This window comes from Sceloporus undulatus, chromosome 8 (genome assembly GCF_019175285.1).
Source record: "Sceloporus undulatus isolate JIND9_A2432 ecotype Alabama chromosome 8, SceUnd_v1.1, whole genome shotgun sequence".
Lineage (NCBI taxonomy): Eukaryota > Metazoa > Chordata > Lepidosauria > Squamata > Phrynosomatidae > Sceloporus > Sceloporus undulatus.
The window spans coordinates 27412083-27429405 of NC_056529.1; the positions used below are offsets into that span (position 1 = coordinate 27412083).

The following is a 17323-nucleotide window of genomic DNA, read 5'->3' on the forward strand; positions in this document are numbered from 1 at the left end:
AATGCTCCCATATAAATACTTTCCCTACTAATAGAGCATTAACATGATAGGAGAGCTTTCAGTCATGTTATTGTTCTGTGTGTCTCTGTGTAAACTGTCTTGGAGTTGATCCCAACTCAAGGTGACCGTCTGGATCAAACCTCTCCAAGAGTCCTTGTCTTCCACTGCTCCGTTTAGGTCCTGTAAATTGAGTCCCATAACCTTCTGCTCAAAGCATTAAATGCCAAAGCCAGAATCATCCAGGCTATAGGACTTCAGATGTCTTTGCAGGACTGTGAAAATAGGACAGTGAAAAAACTGGCAGGAAGAAACTCACTTGAAATACGGTTCTGGAGGAGAATTCTACCAATCACTATAGACTGCTAAAAAGACAAATGGATGTGTATTAGAGCAGATCAAGCCTGAACTCACCCTAGAAAGCAAGATGGCTAAATGAGGCTGTTTTACTATGGACATATCATGAGATGATGTGACTCATTGGAAAAGAGGATAATGCTTAGTAAAGTGGAAAGGCCATGATATGGGTGCATCGATTCTGGAGTTTATCACACGAAGGAGATCGGGGGGTTATCCCGTGAATATCCTGGGAAAACCACGAGATGAGTATTAAAAGATGTATTAATTTAGCTTTTCTTTTATATTATTATTATTATTATTATTATTATTATTATTATTACCTTTATTTGAATAACACCATAGGCTTTATATAGTGCTTTACGGCACACAATCTAAAACCATAAACAGGATTATATTATAAAGACAATACTATAAAAGGGTAAATTAATACAAATAATATGGACATAATATCAAGACGAAAATTGGAAGGCTCCCCTGAGTAGAATAGTCCTTAATTTAGTCGAAAGAGGTGGTGGTCGAAAGAGAAAGAACGGTCAAAAATGAGGCATGGCATTAAAGGGGCATTGGGAAAGGAAAAAGGATAATGTTATCATCCTGATACCAACAAAACCTGTCAGATAAAGCCTTCTTCCTCGCATCAAATATGAATTCTCTGGTAGCCAAAAGAAACAGAAGAGGGAGAGGAAACAGCAAGGAAAGCGCATTGTGCACCACTCAGTTTAATCTCCCAAACATGACTGCTGTCAGCTTAGAATACAGAACCAAAGCAGTGTGCCACTTTGAAAGACTAATCTCACTTTAACCCTATCGCTGCAAAGGAGCCCTTACTTTTAGCGCTTGGTTGGGACAGTCCTGGAGAACTCAACCTGCTCCCATTAGTTTTTAATGGGAAATCCCACGTATCCTTCTCCTCCCCAACGCACCATTCCCAAGGTTTGCTTCTAACAAAGAACACATTTTTTGCCAGGAATGTGCATGCGCCGTTTGCTTTATACTTATTTATTTTAAACCTGGCCAAGTGCGCTCTTGATCAGCCAGCTTAGGACAGTGAAAAGGAAAGGCAGGCAGAAATCCCAAGCTCTTATTTCTGGACCATAAAGTCTTATCGCCACCCACGGCTTTTCTGTTCAAGTGATCCTGCCATGCTTCCCGAAGCAAATTCAGCTTTAAACTTGCTGTTATGACAACAACTGTCCCTCTTGAAACGGATTAGTCCGTCCTTCTCTGTGTTATGGACTGAAGCAATCATTCTTGGCATTTATACAGCAGTGTCCAAATGAATGAGGGAAGAACAAAAGGGCAATGCCCAACTATTGCCAGGTCAAGAGTATACGAAGGCCTGTGATTTCGGGGCCAAAACCTGAGACTTGGGGAGAAATCCTTGTGATGTAACAGGGGAACATGTCATTAAGCATTGCACAGAATGTAATATTCAGATTAAAAAGAACAACACATCTACGTAATGAGGAAAATATATACAGAGACAACACTTGCTTCCTTCTCAAGCCCTGAGATTTCTCGCCCTGGAATTTATCACACCGGGGCTCATTTTGGCATGAAAGAGAGATTGAAGCGCATGTAAAGCATCCCGCAAATAAAGGGAAAATGGCGAGTCATTGCACCAATGATCATCACATGCAATCGCGCAAATAAAGCGATATCGGGAAGGCATTGTGGCTGAAATCCCAAAAGTAATGGTGGGTTTTATGTGACGGTGTGTGACATCGTTTTGCATAAGTACAATATTCATGGGATAAACTCCCAATCTCCTTCGTGTGATAAACTCCCCTGAGAAATTGAGAAGACTAAGGTGCTGAGATCTAAATATCTTCCCTAGATGATAATGATATCATCATCATCATCATCATCATCATCATCATCTTATATCCCGCCTTTCTCCCTACATAGGGACTCAAATTTTACTCCCAAAGCACCTGCTCAGCAGCTTAAAACAATGCAAACAGTTGGCACCACATACTACAGATTTAACCAAGCCAAGCATTGCTCATTTATGGTCTTATGGCATAAATTCTGCATGCAACATTGTGCACCAACATTGTGAAATCCACTACGGAGGTAATAAAAATAATAAGCATTCATAACAAAGGTAGGTTTCAGAGATATTCAGTCAGCAGCCCTTGGACAAACCTCTCTATCTATTGGAGAATATTCATTGCACAGTGAACATGCCATTATGTCATCTATGGTAGTGCTATTCAAAGTGACAGAGTCCATGGAACGGTGCTGGTCCATGAACCATCAGCTGCTGGTGGCTAGAGAGTGCCCAGGTGGCACAAATATGGCACAAGTCCCTGTCTTTAACATTTTTATTGGTTCTAATTTTAAGACATGGAACTTGTAGTCTAGACTTTCCTAAAGAAAAGTGCATTCATTCATTCATTCTCTGGATAATAAGCCACTGGGAGCAGGGAATGGCAAATAATGAGAGGGCATGGGGAAAGCAATTATGTTCACCGTTCAGTTTAAAAGGACAAAAAAGTGGAGTCAGAATAATCAATAATGTTAAAACTGCAGGGCAGTAGTTTAAGGAGAAAGGCTGCCACCTCTGTCATGAAAACAAAAGAAAACAAGACGACTTGATTTCAGGTCTGGGCATACAGGCATATAGACAAGTCAGAGCAGATTGAGAGAAGAGCAACAAGGACAATATGGGTTTTGTTCTCCATGCTTCTTATTGTCCTTGTTGCTCTTATTTGAAAGGAGAGGACATGGTGAAGAAAAGACATGATCTTTAAATATGTCCAGGGCTCTCATAGAGAGGAAGGGATGAGCCTGTGTTCTGCTATTGAAGAGGGTAGGACCAGGTCTAATGGTCTGAAATTCCAGGAGGGTCGATTTTTCTTGATGGTTAAGAGGGCTTCAGCAATGCAACCAAATGCCTAGAGAGGTGGCAGCGTCTCCTTCTCTGGATGTCTTCAAAAAGAGGCTCGACAGCTCCCTGCTGGGGAGGCTCTAGCTCAGTGGTTCCCAAACTTTGGTCTTCCAGGGCCTCATTCCCACTTACACATAAATTGGTGTGCGATCTGAATCGATGGATCGATGCGACATCAGATTGCGGTTTACACTGTACTTGCCCCAATCACATTGTCTGTCACTTTCTGGCATCAAAATAATCCACTTGTGGTTCGCCTTCACAAATGAATCAATTCAAAATGATTCAGCTCCAGCCTGCCCAAGGGCAAATTTGAATTGATTCTGATCCCTTTGTGGTTCACACTTGCGTTGAATCAATTTGGTGAAAAAGACGCGGAAAAAATCAGCATCAAAAAGATGCAGGTTAAACGGGTCTGGTGCATGCCCCCCTCCTCACCGAATCGCTTCAGCAAATCGATTTAAGTGGGAACCAGTGTCATTTGAACTGATTCAGACTGATTCACAACCCAATTTCAAAGGTAGTGGGAATGAGGCCTCTGGATGTTTTCAAAAAGGGGCTGGACACCTGGGGATGCTGTAGCTCAGTGATTCCCAGAGCATAAATATCCCCATGCAGAGGTGTGTTACACCAGCGCTGCACAACCGCCATACATAAGAGCCACATTGCACAACACAGGTCAACGCACAACCACAATGCACACTGTGCAACCACAATGCACAGCAATGCTCTATGTGAAACGCCACCTCTGCCACCAGAATACATCTATGGTGAATAATTTGCCCCACAAGCATAGGACGACTAACACATGCGTAGGTCACTACCCAAATGCCAGCAAATATAAACAGCCAGCCTACTCCCATATTAGTTTTCTCTTTCATCCCAATTCACACAAAGGGGTCAAAGAAGACTATTGCACATTCAGATGCAATTGAGTCTCATCTAGTAACGTTGCTGCAAAACTGGATTAAAAAGAGTGTAGGGAGAGCATTCTCTTTTACCTCCAGCTCCATTGAAGAAAGGAGGGGTATTAAGCGAGAAAAGACATATGGCAAAATGAAGTGTATAAATTTAAATCTCTATAGGCTGTAGCCTATGGGGACGCAGGGACAGAAGTGCCACTAGCTTGAATGTGACAAAGCCGGCAGCTGTTCTCGTTGTTGTTGTTTTTTAAATCAATGAAAAAAGATTCTGTTTTGCCATGCCTTTCAAGTAACATTTCCTCTACTTTCTCTCAATCGACAAATACTAGGAACTACAAACTATACAATAATCAGTGAAACCTCTTAGAAGTGACACAGAAAGGAACACTCCCATGTTTCTTGCAAAACATTTGTTTCGTGGTGCAATAGGATTACTCACATTTCATGTCTCTGGGGTTGCATCATTAAGACGATCTTTGTGTGTTTATATAGCCAGTCAGGAGGTGCCTGACTTGGCTGGAAATTGCAGCTTTATGGCAAAGACACTTCCTCGCATGAGCAAATACTGTCTTACAAAAGGTAAAGTGAAGTTTATAGCTCTTTGTTCCCAGCTGCAACAGTTTGGACCGAGTGCATTGTATCCCATAAGCATTTCAGGTAAACTAAGGAGAGGCAAGTACAAAACCAGAGAGGACTACTGCACCTAAAAGAGGTGTAGCTTGTCATGCCATTCCATTTCCTACATATAAATGTGTGCAAAAATATCATGAGAATTGTCACCACTTCAATCAAATGTCACAGCAACTCATGTCTTCTTGGGCCTTATTAAACCACCAACTATGTCCTAAGGGTTTTTTTAAAAAACCCAAGGTTTTCCCTCAATTTCGTACAGGATTTTGCTACACCAAAAGTCTACAAATGGTGGCAGGCAACCCGGTCAATTGCAAGAAACTCAAATGCCAGGCAGCTCAGTTAGAAGTGTACTTTCTTGCTTGCCACACAGAGGCCACTGTTGGCCTCTTGTAGTTCTTGAATTCCAAGCAACATTTTGGCTACTCACCTTTTAAGGGAAGAAAGGAGACAAAGTCTTCATTACGGTGAAGTTACATCATTGGAGAGGTTTTTCCGTAACAAGTCAGGAGGTGGCTGAGTTGACTGGAACGGATATGTCACATCCAAATCTACTCCTTTGTGAGATTGCAGAACAGCCCTAGTGACCTGGGGATTACCCAAAGTCTTTCCCAATGGTTCAACAGCTTGGTCCATGTGCACTGGGAAAGGGTAAAGTGTATCCACGTGCAAAAGAAAACAGGGCTCCTATGCCTAGAAGAGTAAAATTGGAGGATTGATTATATAAAATAAGAATAATAAGAAGCACATCCAAAACTCTAATGGCTTATCTCTATCCCAGCTTTTTCAATGTGGTTGAAATGAAACAGGTGCAGCTTGTAATGAGTCAGAAATCAGGGTGAGCAAAGCTACCTCTGGTTGCTTTCTCCATGCCTGTCTAGAGCAATGATTTGCAAACTTTGGTCCTCCAAGTTTTGGGACTTCATCTCCCAGAAGCCCCAGCCAACAGTCAGGAATTCTGGAAGCTGACATCCAAAATGCCTGGAGGACCAAAGTTAGGGAACTGCTGGGAGGCATCCCAAGGCCTTAAAGCAGTGGCTCTCAATCTTTTTTCTTCCAGATGGTTGGGACTTCAACTCCCAAAATTCCTAAACATTTCTCATATTGATTGGGACTCCTGGGAGCCGAAGGATGAGAGTTTGAGAACCACTGCCTTAAAGACTCAGATACTACTTCTCCATGGATGCCGCCAGTCAGAGCATGTGAGGAGGGCAACACCATGCCAGCTAACTATGGTACAGTAACATACCCAGTCTGTGCATCCTTTGCTCTAGACTGGGCATGCATTTGGCACAAGTATGACCCACCCTTCAGCAGTCCTGAGCCAGAAGGGAAAATCCCAGTTAATCCCTTGCCATTCCACTTTCTCAGCTGCTTTTAAATTGTTCCAGTTGATCTCCCTCCCCACCTGGCTTTCTGTCTTTGTTCTACCTTCGTTGTTGCCAACTGAATTCAAAGCGCAAACGTGGTTTGCATCCAATTAAGTCAGGAAGAGGGAAAGCAAAGCAGGGGCAGAGTCTTGCCCTTCCCAGTAGACTCAGACAAAAGTAAACTGGCACAGCCTCTCTTTGCTCTTTAATAGTGTGTGCCATCCTGACCACACTCTGATGTTGTTTGGCCACATGTTCCACTTTTCATCTGCTAAATGTTGGTGGGTATGAGTACGAAACAGGACTTTATGTTGTATGTGGTTGTGAAATAGAGCCGCGTGGCGTAGTGGTTTGAGTCTTGGACTACAGCTCTGAACAACAGGGTTCGATTCCTGACTCATCCATAAAATCCAGTGAGAGACCATGGGCAAGTCACACTCTCTCAGCCTCAGGGGAAGGAAATGGCAAACCTCCTCTTAACAAATCTTGCCAAGAAACCCCAATGATAGGTTTACCTTATGGTCTGCATAAGTTGGAAATGACTTGGAGGCACACAACAACAACAAACAACGATTGTGAAATACCACATAAGCACTGAAAAGTGTGATCTTGACACACACACATACACATCCATATTCAATAAATGTCAGGCTGGGGAAAGAGTAATATGTATATGTAACAGTTGGCAGGAGGAGGAGGCGGCGGAGGAATACAGTGGAGAGCCAGCATGGTTTGAGCATTGCACTACTACTTTGGAGACCTGCATTATTTCTGCATCAATGTGGCAGTGGTTTGCAGTAGTTACAAGCTGTCCCACAAACAAATGTTCAAAGGTGATGGTGAGATGCCAAGGGCTCTTCTCCAGACAAGTCCATTGCTTTAGTTGGCAGACAGCTATGCCAAGGAGGGCTCTGCTTGCAAGTTGCAAGAACAACGGCAATAATAAAAAAAAATCTGACTTCTGGAGGGCGGAGAGAGTCAGGAGGAGGGCAAAGGCAATGCCGGCTGGGCAGGGTTTATTCTGTCAAAGTCAACAAGGAAATCTCTGTGCCCCTTGAAAGAGAGACTGGGTCCTATAAGGGCACCAGCTGGCAGAGCTGAGCAGAAAATATTTTCTTCTCTTTGAAAACTCCCAGAAGAGAAAGAGAAGAAAGGAAGAAAGGTTTTTACTGCGTGGAGGGTGCAAAATGGATTTCCTTCCCAGCTTTTCCCTACAAACTTGGGTACTCCTTGTGGTCTTCTTGGCCCTCTTTCTCCTGTAAGTATAACCAGGTGTATATGTGTGTGTGGCAGTCGGTGAAATGGGGTGCTTTTGGAATAGATTTTGCCTGTTGTTGTTGTTGTTGTTGTTGTTGTGTGCTTTCAAGTCAGTTCCGACTTATGGCAACCCTATCCTGGGATTTCCTTGGCAAGGTTTATCCAGAGGAGGTTTGCCTTTACCTCCCCCGAGGCTGAGAGTATGTGACTTACCCAAGGGCACCCATATGGTTTCATGGCTGAGCAGAGAACCAAACTCTGGCCTCTGGAGTCTAACCACTAGGCTTTGCTATCAGGTTTACAAATTTGCAAATGAGTAGAAATCCATGACACGCAGGGCTGACAATTGGGAAGGCGCAATTAAAAAGTTTCTGTTTTATCCAAATAGCAAATGATTTTGGTTAACCTAGCCATGTGTTTCTCGTAAAAATGAACATATGGTCCACATTCATAAATTACATGGTGACACATTTCTGTCTTTCGCAAGGGCCAACACGCCAAACATGGGATGTTTTTTGGCATCTTGTTCAGTCTATATAAAGGGAAAAGCTTTCCGGCCTTCCAACAAGGAACATTTAATAATAATAAAGGCAACCTGCCAAGTCTTTGCATTTGCATCTGAGGAAGGAGAAGTAGACTCAAGTCTAAAAAAGCTCATGCTGCCAACTTCTTTCAATTAAAGATGCTTCAAGATCTCTCTACATACTGATTCTACAGACTAACACAGCTATGTCTTTGAATTCTGCCACTATGGGGATATTTATTAGATCAAAAGTTAGCACTGCTGGAGTATGTCAGTACTAACCCAGATTGCTTCTTCTCTCCTAGTTCTTCTGAAGCCTCTCAAATGGAACATCTCACGGATGTCTCTCACCCTTCTTGCCTGTCTTTCCAGCTTAGCACTGATCAAATATGTTGGTTTTAGCCCACTTTGTGTCTTCTTGCAAATGTTCTTCCAGTCCCTCTAAACCCGAGTGTCTTGACTGATCTCTCTTGCACTGGTTGTCTTTCCAGCTATGGCATCTGGCCCTACAATTTCTTTAAGAAGCTGGGCATTCCTGGACCAAAGCCTTTGCCTTTCATTGGCACTTTTCTCGAATACCGGAAAGTGAGTATCAAGGGATGGCAATGTGAGGGTCACCCTTAGGGAGAAGCCAAATGCAACTGAGTGGTGGAAGCAAAGCTGTTTAGAGATCGATTGTAAGTCTCCCTTGCAGAGCATTCATGATTTTCTGATGTCTCTTTTCTCTCGGCAGGGAGTTCTTGATTTCGACCAGAAATGTTATCAGAAGTATGGCAAAATCTGGGGGTGAGTTTGCTACAGAGTGAAACCTCATGGGAAGGACAGTGGATTGAGAGGGAGAATTGGCTGGCTGTTGCTAACTCATAATCCCGCAAAATCTATTTTTAAAACAGACATGCAAAGGCATGCCAAGCCCAACCCAGCAAACCCACATTCTGGCCTTTGTGCCTTACCTGGGTAAGGTGTGTAGGTAGCCTGGGAATTTATTGCTATCAATGGGAGAGGTTAAAACAAAGGCATGGAAGAGAAAGAGGAGGGGTGCAGGTTGGCACTGGATGCCCCCTCGTGCCCATCCAGATAGTCTTGAATAAAGATGGCCCAAGACTTGCCGTTACTTGAAGCAGAAGCCAAGATAGAAGCCATCCTATTTGGCTTTCTCATAGTTGAATGTTTTACACCACAATTCAAGTAACAGGATAGTTTGGAGGCCCCATGGCACACGGACTGGAGCATGGTTTTGGTGCGGCTTTGGGACTCTTAGGACGCATGCATCATTTAAACAGCATACCTCCAAAGTGACCCGAAGCAGCTTTATTTTGGCCTGTCTGTATGGGCCCTATGTGCAAATCAACCCATGTAGCTTCCAGCCATAGCCATTTAGCCATAAGGAATAGTAGCTTCCTAGGTAATTTCTCTACCCATTCCAGATCTCCAGCACACACACGGTTCCTCTCTTGACCTTTGAGTTGTCCATTACTTTGTACTTGATAGCAGACAGCCATGACTTTGATACTCGATTCCTCCTCACAAACTGATAACAGCATTCAAGCAACAATTGCTAAGACATTAATTTTTCTCCCTCTTCGGCAACTAGAATTTTTGATGGCCGTCAACCGGTGATGGCTATTCTGGACCCCACCATCATCAAAGCCATCCTGGTGAAAGAATGCTACACTCATTTCACCAACCGCCGGGTAGGTATCTATTGGCAAGGCTTCCTCCAATAACATGTACTGTATAGCTAAGCAGATAAGATAAGGATGATGGGTACAAGTCACACTCATTACTGCTTTCTTCCTACCTTGGGTGACTTAGGACTTTGGCCTGAATGGAGACCTAGATTCATCAATAGTGATAGTTGCGGACGAACAGTGGAAGAGGATTCGCACCGTTCTCTCTCCCAACTTCACCAGCGGGAGACTGAAAGAAGTAAGTCAAGGAGGCTTCTTTGGGTATAATGCTCCTTAATGAATATTTCTAACTGCTGCCTTAAGCATCTTACCATTGGAACAGTAGATTACCATTGCAATTCCTGTATTTATTGAGCATTCACGAAAAGTGTTCTGTTTCTAAACCAAAAAACACAGTGGTATTCAGACTTTTCGGGGGGGGGAGGGTTTCACATCAGCCTCTGTGCAAAAACAAAACCTCTTCCACTTACTACTTACTTCTGTGGCACATACTTGATTCATGCAGGCATTAGCTAGGCCTATGGGTATTGTGCACTACCCTCTGTAAACTGAATGCAACCAAGAACACATGAACATGAAAATCAGGAATAATGGATCCGTTCTTCAGTAGTGCCTGAACACCTTTGGAAACTGCAGTAATTTAGAAGGTAGACTGCATAATTTAAAGAGAAGAACCTTTGAAGGTTCAGTCCTTAGCATCCCCAGATAGAGCTGGGAATGGTCCCTGTCTGAAACCCTGGAGTCTCTGCCAGTGAATATCAACAATACTAAGCCAGATGGAGTAAAGCTATGATGCGTCCGAATGAGATGTCTAATTGTCTAACACAATATGAATGTCCAATTTGACTAACACAATATGAATCATTATGTCCCTCTTACTGGTTGTTTCATTGAGGGCCCTCACAAAGCTATGACAGGTACTCAAGGCTTCCCAGTAGCAGATAATTCAAAAGCTATTGTTTTACTACAGTCACCAAAGTTACAATCTGGTGATATTCAAACAACCTCTTTCTCACAGACAGGGTTTGATTTCATCCCCCATCCCAATTTCTTTCCTTCTCCATATTGTAAGTATAGTACTGAGAATTGCTGTGAAATTCTTGAATTCACACAACTTCAACTGGTGAGTCAAGATCTACTCTTGGCTTAACATGTGTTGCAACAATAACACAACCAAGAAAATGAGTGTGTTTAGGCTACCATCAAATCTAAGGAGGCTGGGGATATCTAGGAGAATGAGAAAATGACCTCCTTCAGAAGATTGAGCTATTCTGCTAATCTACATGCAATTAGGCTAAACTGAACTCCTAACGGAGCAAATCCATCACAAGTGGCTTGGCAGCACCGCCATAAAAGGAAAAATTGGTCCAGCTCCTTATCAATGATGTGCAAAGGGATGCAACACACAAAGAGATTGCAAGTGTCTGTTCCAAACTGTTTGTTGGTGTTGATTTCACTTAATGGACACCCAAAGACCATCTCAGGTTTTGATCTGCGTTTCAGATGTTTCCCATTATCAACCATTATGGAAAGATGCTGGTGAAGAATGTCCAGAAGAGAGTGGAAAATGACGAATCCATAAACATGAAAGAGTGAGTAACTCTTTGTGTGGCAAGTATTGCCAATGTTTGACTGAAGCAATGGACAGCAAGGTGTGCTGCCCATTTTGTATCTCTCTGTTTGATGTATCCATCGACTGGCACATTTTGCAAAATCAGAAGGGGCATTTCATGCGGCATTTCAGGAGCCAGTGGTTTAATGCACAGGCTGCAATGTTCTGGCCGTTCAGATGTTTTAGGCTACAGTTCTCACAATCTCTTATCATTGGCTATCCTTGGCTGGTGTGAGTTGTATTTTGCAGATATATGATTTTAAATTAGTGTGTGTGTGTGTGTGTGTGTGTGTGTATAAAATCACATGATTGTGTTGTTTTCTTTTTTAAGATAATGAATCACAATATGCCCAAAATGCCGTTTACTTTATTTGATTCTCTAATTGTGTTCCGAAATATGAACCGCGTGATTCTAAGTATGTTTTTGACCATATCCTTGATTTTACTATTAGAGGATATAAAATTGTCGCATTGAAGATAATGGCACATTTTAAGGTGGCTTCCAAGATATAGACTAGAAATAAGATAACAAAATGCAACGGTGATTTTGTTTTCAGGGTTGAAATAGTTTGTTTTATGGCATGGTATTTAGATAAATGCATATATTCCCCTCATATATTCTCTTTATGCCAGCATCTTTGGAGCCTACAGCATGGATGTGATCACCAGCACTTCGTTCAGCATCAACATCGACTCCATAAACAACCCCAACGACCCGTTTGTCATAAACATCAAGAAGATCATCAAGTTCAACTTTGTAAATCCACTTCTAATCGCCATTGGTATGTCTCTGTTTTGTTTAAGCCTTTGGACCCCTTATTCCTTCACAGGGAGAAATGTGAGTTGATGGCATTTCCTTACTGGTTTATAGATCCGCTTCCTTTACAAAAGGCCTCTTCTCTTTCCCAGTCATCTTTCCATTTCTCAAACCACTGCTGGAGACACTCAAGTTCAGCCTAACGCCCAGATCCATCACAGAGTTCTTCACAGGTGCCTTCAAAAAGATCAAGAAGGACCGGCAAAAGAATGGTCATAAGGTCAGGCTGAGCCATAGCTGTGGCTTCTTTCCACTTCTGTGAATCTGTGTCCACTTGGAACCATTGCTCTGAGATTAAATTAATGGTTGCACCGAGATCAGCTGCCTCTAAACCCATGGAGCAACTTGTCGTCTTTGGGATGCTTCATTTGGATGCAGGGAGAAGTGGGCTTACATTTGCCCGTTTTCTCCTGCCAGCTGTCAGCTGTTGTGTCTCTGTTCTTCTGTAGGACCGGGTTGACTTTCTGCAGATGATGTTGGACTCCCAAAGTTCAGGTGACATCTCTGAAGAGGCAAAGTCATATAAAGGTAAAGAGATTAAATTGGATACTTTGGAGTTTATCACACGGGAGGAATTTCTCTTAATTTCGAATGAAAGGAAAGTGGGGATCGAACGCATTCACGTGAATTCTCTAGTTCAGCTAATTTATGTGAATTCGAATTGCGTTCCAACTGACTTCCCATTGCCCGGAAATAGCTTGCCATTGCTCAAAATTGCGTGTGATCACCTCTCAGGCAATAACATGAAACCCCATGATTGGACTGACTTCCCACTGCCCAAAATTGCGTGGGGTAGTCTATCATGCAATAACGTTAAACCCCTTGATTGCATTCGGATTGCCATTGAATTATACTTCCAATTTCCCTTGTCTGATAATGTCCCCTGATTCTTCCTGCCTGCTTCTGTACAGAAACTGATTTACGGCTGTGTTTTCTTTCCTCGTTTCTTTCCAGCTCTAAATGATAAAGAGATTTTGACCCAGGCCATCGTCTTTGTTTTTGCTGGCTACGAACCCACCAGCAGCACCCTCAGCTACATGGCTTACTGCTTGGCCACCCATCCAGATGTCCAGCAAAGGCTTCAGGAGGAGATCGACGAGGCCCTTCCCAACCAGGTAAAAAGATCTCTGTCAGGCTCACCGTGGCTCACGTTTATCAGGAACAGATCCACTGATCTCCAGCATACGGAGTTTGCAGGAGGATAAAAGGTTAAGGATTTCACCCATGTGGTTCAGTCAGATCATCTTGAAAACCTTCTAGTGGTGCATCCAGAAATCTGAATTTCCAGAAGGTAACTAGAAGAGGAGAGACCAAGTGGCAAACTCAGATTTTGGGCACATTAGAGTTTCCAAAATCTCTCAACTACCTTGGCCACTTGTCCAAAATTTTGGGTGATCTTTATTGACCTGTATGAAACTCTGAAAAGCCAATGTGGTGCAGCAGTTTAAATGCCGGACTAAGAATCCAGAAGACCAGGATTCGAATCTTGGCTGGGCCATGGAAACTCCCTTGGGCAAGTCACGCTCCCAGCCTCAGAAGAAGGTGATGGCAAATCCCTTCTGAACAAAGCTTGCCAAGAAAAACCATATATAGCCCTGGCTTCAATACACCCATCTAAGAAAAATATACTGGCCAAGAATCCTTGACCAGGCACTAGTTAAAACTCTGCAAAACAAATGCTACAAAAGTGTGGGACAGTCTTATTTTTCTCAGACAATGACTCCTTTTTGTTGTTGTTGGAGTACTAAACAGAGCTGACCATGCTTAGCTTCCAAGATCAGATGGGATCGGGTGCTTTTAGGGTATTTAGGCCACAGAATTCCTACACAATGGTTTTTCTAGATTCCTTTCAGAGTCCAGCAATTCCTTCTTCTTTTCTTCTTCTTTGCACAGGCTACTCCAGTCTATGACACACTCCTTAAGATGGAGTATCTTGACATGGTGGTCAGTGAAACTCTCCGGCTCTACCCTCTAGGAGGACGGATTGAAAGGGTTTCGAAAAACACAGTGGAGATCAATGGTGTGACAATCCCAAAAGGAACTGTGACTATGATCCCTGCCTTCGTCCTCCAACGTGACCCAGAACATTGGCCAGAACCAGAAGAATTCAGGCCGGAGAGGTAGGAGAAAGTCCCTTGGTACTTGGTGCAAGTGTTCCAGCATCTCCACAAAAGAAAGAAAGAAAGAAAGAAAGAAAGAAAGAAAGAAAGAAAAGAAGAAGAAAAAGGGCATGTGTTTGAAAACCTTTTCTTTGCAATGCTATGCTTGCAAGAAAGGTCCTTTGTGATCTGTGTCCAATCTATAACATAATAATGGAATTTAATTCCGAAGATGAAAAGCCAAAGAGAGTCAATGGCGTTGTGTAAATTGGACAGGCTCCATCCATTTTAGGATGTAGGATTAAGAATCCTTGGCTACATTTCTCCTAGCAGAGCCCCAACTGGACAATGATGGCCATGGCAAGAACATGTGTGCATATGTGTGCAAACGTGTGCAATACATGTGCCCTCAAGTCGCCTCATGACAATTCCATGAATTTCAAGGAGTTTTCTTAGGCAAGGAATATATCGGGATATAATGTGATATATCATATACAGTATTTGTGGAATATTATGTAAAAGACTTATTATTGTAAGTCGTTATAATACTAATAAAGAGTAATTAAAAAGGAATATATTCAAAGGTGATTTTTGCCAGTTCCCTCCTCTGAAATATAGGATCCAGAGCCTGGTATTCATTAGCCGTCTCCCATCCAAGTACTAAGCCACATACTCACATTTATTCTCCTAAAGAACTTGCCCTTTGAGTCTTCCCTTAGAGCAGTCATTTCACTAAAATGAGTTCCTTCCACAACTAATAGCTCCTGAATACCAGTCTGGGTCTCAGGTCTCCCCCAGAGCAAAGGATCAATGGTGTGCGTTGCTTCTTGTCTCGCGGCACTTTTCTTTTGGAATAGAAGCTTCATTCACCGTTTTCCTCTCTTTCACTTTGCAAACAGGTTCAGTAAAGAGAACAGGCAAACCCTAGATCCGTACGTCTACTTGCCTTTCGGAGCAGGTCCCAGGAACTGCATCGGGATGCGCTTTGCTCTGCTCTCCTTGAAAGTAGCCGCTGTGGTCCTGCTGCAAAGATTTTCCTTTTGGACTTGCAAAGAGACACCGGTAAGCAAAGAGATTTGCTCTTAGACAGATGCAGCTGTCCTGCTGCAGGAGAACGGTTTGCATATATCCAGTCACCGAAAGTGAATGGCCCATTTCAATCATACATGTGTGCCCCTTCATCCCATGCTTTATCTCTTGTTCAATAACCTCAATTGTTTTCAAAGTTCTAGCATTCATCGCCCCTGGATAACTGTGCCGACACTTCAAAGTGTGAGCTTACTGGCTCAGTAGTGAGATGGAAGTGCAAACACACTCTTTGACACTTCTTTGTACTCTTATTTAATGCATCGTCAGGTGTGTGGAAAGAGCTCGAGGTGAACTGAAAACAATAGAAATGCGGAACACCAGAGCTCTCTGTGGACTTTCCAGTTGTTTCCAATGTTCTTGGAATCTTTCCTTTGTCCTATTAACTAACCATTTCTTCTTTTTTTCTTCCCTTCTTTCCTTGTCTTAATGGGAAAGATCCCCTTGGAATTGGACAGCAAGGGCTTCCTGCAACCCAAAAAGCCCATCAAGCTGAAGCTGGTTCCCAGAGTCGTGGCTGGATCTGGATAAAGTTGGATGTAACCAAGAGACTGTTGCTAATTCCTCTCTTCTGCATCATATCGAATTAATACCTTGAAGGAAGTGGACTAAAGATTTCGTGTGAGATGTATAAATGGTTTCCGTCACGTCGCGCAGGACTGGTGACTTGGATGAAGAAAACCAAAACGAAGGAGTTTGTAGGTCTTTTCTCCTCCCAAGAGCTTCAATGAAATAGTACTCCTATGATTCGGTCCTAAACCAAACTATTTCTAAATAAGCTGCATTGAGTTCAACAGCCTGTTTCCAGTTTACTATGTATAAGACTGCAATTTTAATTTCCTTAAAATAAGCTTAGATGGGATCAACATTGATGTAAGAAAACGGACAAGTCCACCCCTATGTTTTGAATAAAATTGTTTCCAGAAAAGAGAACATTATATTTTTATGCTGCTTTTTGGGGAAATTATTTTCTCCTCGCTACAGTTTACAAGAAAATTAATATATGAAATAAATAGTATGCAATTACAATGATAGGAAATGATGATTTCAGGTACAGGTGAGCAGTGCAGGCCATAATGATTCATCAGTATCTAACAGCAAATGTTTAGACCTCATCTGTGTGTTTATGTGCTTTCAGGTTGCCTTTGGACTTATGGCAACCCCATGAATTTCATAGGTTTTTCTTGGGTAAGGAATACTCACAGGTGGCTTTGCCAGTTTCTTCCTCTGAAATATAGCCTACAGCGCCTGGTATTCATTGGCGGTCTCCCATCCAAGTACTAACCAGGGCTGACCTTGCCTAGCTTCCAAGATCAGACCAAATCTGGTGCCTTTATGGTATTTTGGTGTTCCAAATGCAGCTGTCTCAGCCAGGCATACTCTTTATCCACTTATCCAAATCTCACCTACTTAATATCTTAATCTACATTCTCACCACAAACATGTGAAAATAGCATCTACCTCTGTAATAGTCTGTCCTTGATAATCATAAATTGCCAAGATGGGAAAAAAGAAGGATCTTTATTGAACTTCTGTTATTACATCTTTAGGGAAGGAAGGCATTTGGGTGCCAAATCTGCAGCAGGGCTCTTTCTTGATGGTGGGATCTCAGGCACAGAACTAATCCCTCCTTTCTCTCCATCATACATCTTCACTATTGGTATCAATAGTTTATTCGGTCTATTGGTATTCACTATTGGTATTTATATGCCCTAGTCAAACCTTTCTTTTTAATTACTTTAGTTGGCTTTTTTCAGCAGAAGAAGAATAAAAATGAAATACAATCCAAAGTATATTCACGCTGTATACCTATGCTGATTTCCATAATATATTTCTGTCACATCCCTATGCTGATTCCTGTTTGGCAACTTATCTTGAATGTGGACTTTTGTGAGACTGTAATGTGTATCATGATCTTTTATTCTGTTACTGGCCATCTTTGTATTCAAAAGATATAAACAATCTAAATAAATCAGTGAATGGATTGAAGTTCCACTGAATGCTTGCATCACTGAAGCGTCGGCATTCTGTACCTGCAGCAGATTTGCATTGGACTTATTCTTTG

The 17323-nt window shown here is 42.4% G+C and overlaps 1 protein-coding gene and 1 long non-coding RNA gene across 3 annotated transcripts in view; one reads left to right on the forward strand and one right to left on the reverse strand.

The window, feature by feature from the left end:
- LOC121914553 overlaps window positions 1-5401 on the reverse strand; it is a 20984-nt gene extending 15583 nt beyond the window's left edge. The window contains exon 1 of the long non-coding RNA XR_006100545.1: window positions 5234-5401. This is a non-coding gene — a long non-coding RNA (uncharacterized LOC121914553). The remainder of the gene's footprint in view (window positions 1-5233) is intronic.
- Window positions 5402-7158: 1757 nt separating this feature from the next.
- LOC121937546 (cytochrome P450 3A24-like) lies at window positions 7159-17247 on the forward strand. 2 transcript variants are annotated; one of them, XM_042480829.1, is made up of 13 exons: window positions 7174-7431; window positions 8445-8538; window positions 8687-8739; window positions 9548-9647; window positions 9769-9882; window positions 11148-11236; window positions 11890-12038; window positions 12166-12293; window positions 12523-12601; window positions 13028-13188; window positions 13967-14193; window positions 15072-15234; window positions 15697-17247. In XM_042480829.1, exons 1-13 carry the CDS (start codon window positions 7361-7363, stop codon window positions 15787-15789), a joined length of 1521 nt encoding a protein of 506 aa, XP_042336763.1. In that variant the 5' UTR covers window positions 7174-7360; the 3' UTR covers window positions 15790-17247. The 2 variants fall into 2 exon arrangements, 1 of the variants encoding a protein (XP_042336763.1); XR_006105163.1 differs by lacking the exon at window positions 15697-17247 and having other exon boundaries at window positions 7159-7431; window positions 14049-14193; window positions 15072-15208.
- The last annotated feature ends 76 nt before the right edge of the window (window positions 17248-17323 follow it).

Excerpts from the sequence above, each read along its gene's own strand:
- LOC121937546 (XM_042480829.1), top strand. The coding sequence starts at position 7,361 with ATGGATTTCCTTCCCAGCTTTTCCCTACAAACTTGGGTACTCCTTGTG. Across the intron at positions 8,740-9,547 it reads AAGTATGGCAAAATCTGGGG|AATTTTTGATGGCCGTCAAC; the intron begins GTGAGTTTGCTA and ends TTCGGCAACTAG. Across the intron at positions 9,648-9,768 it reads CTCATTTCACCAACCGCCGG|GACTTTGGCCTGAATGGAGA; the intron begins GTAGGTATCTAT and ends TGGGTGACTTAG.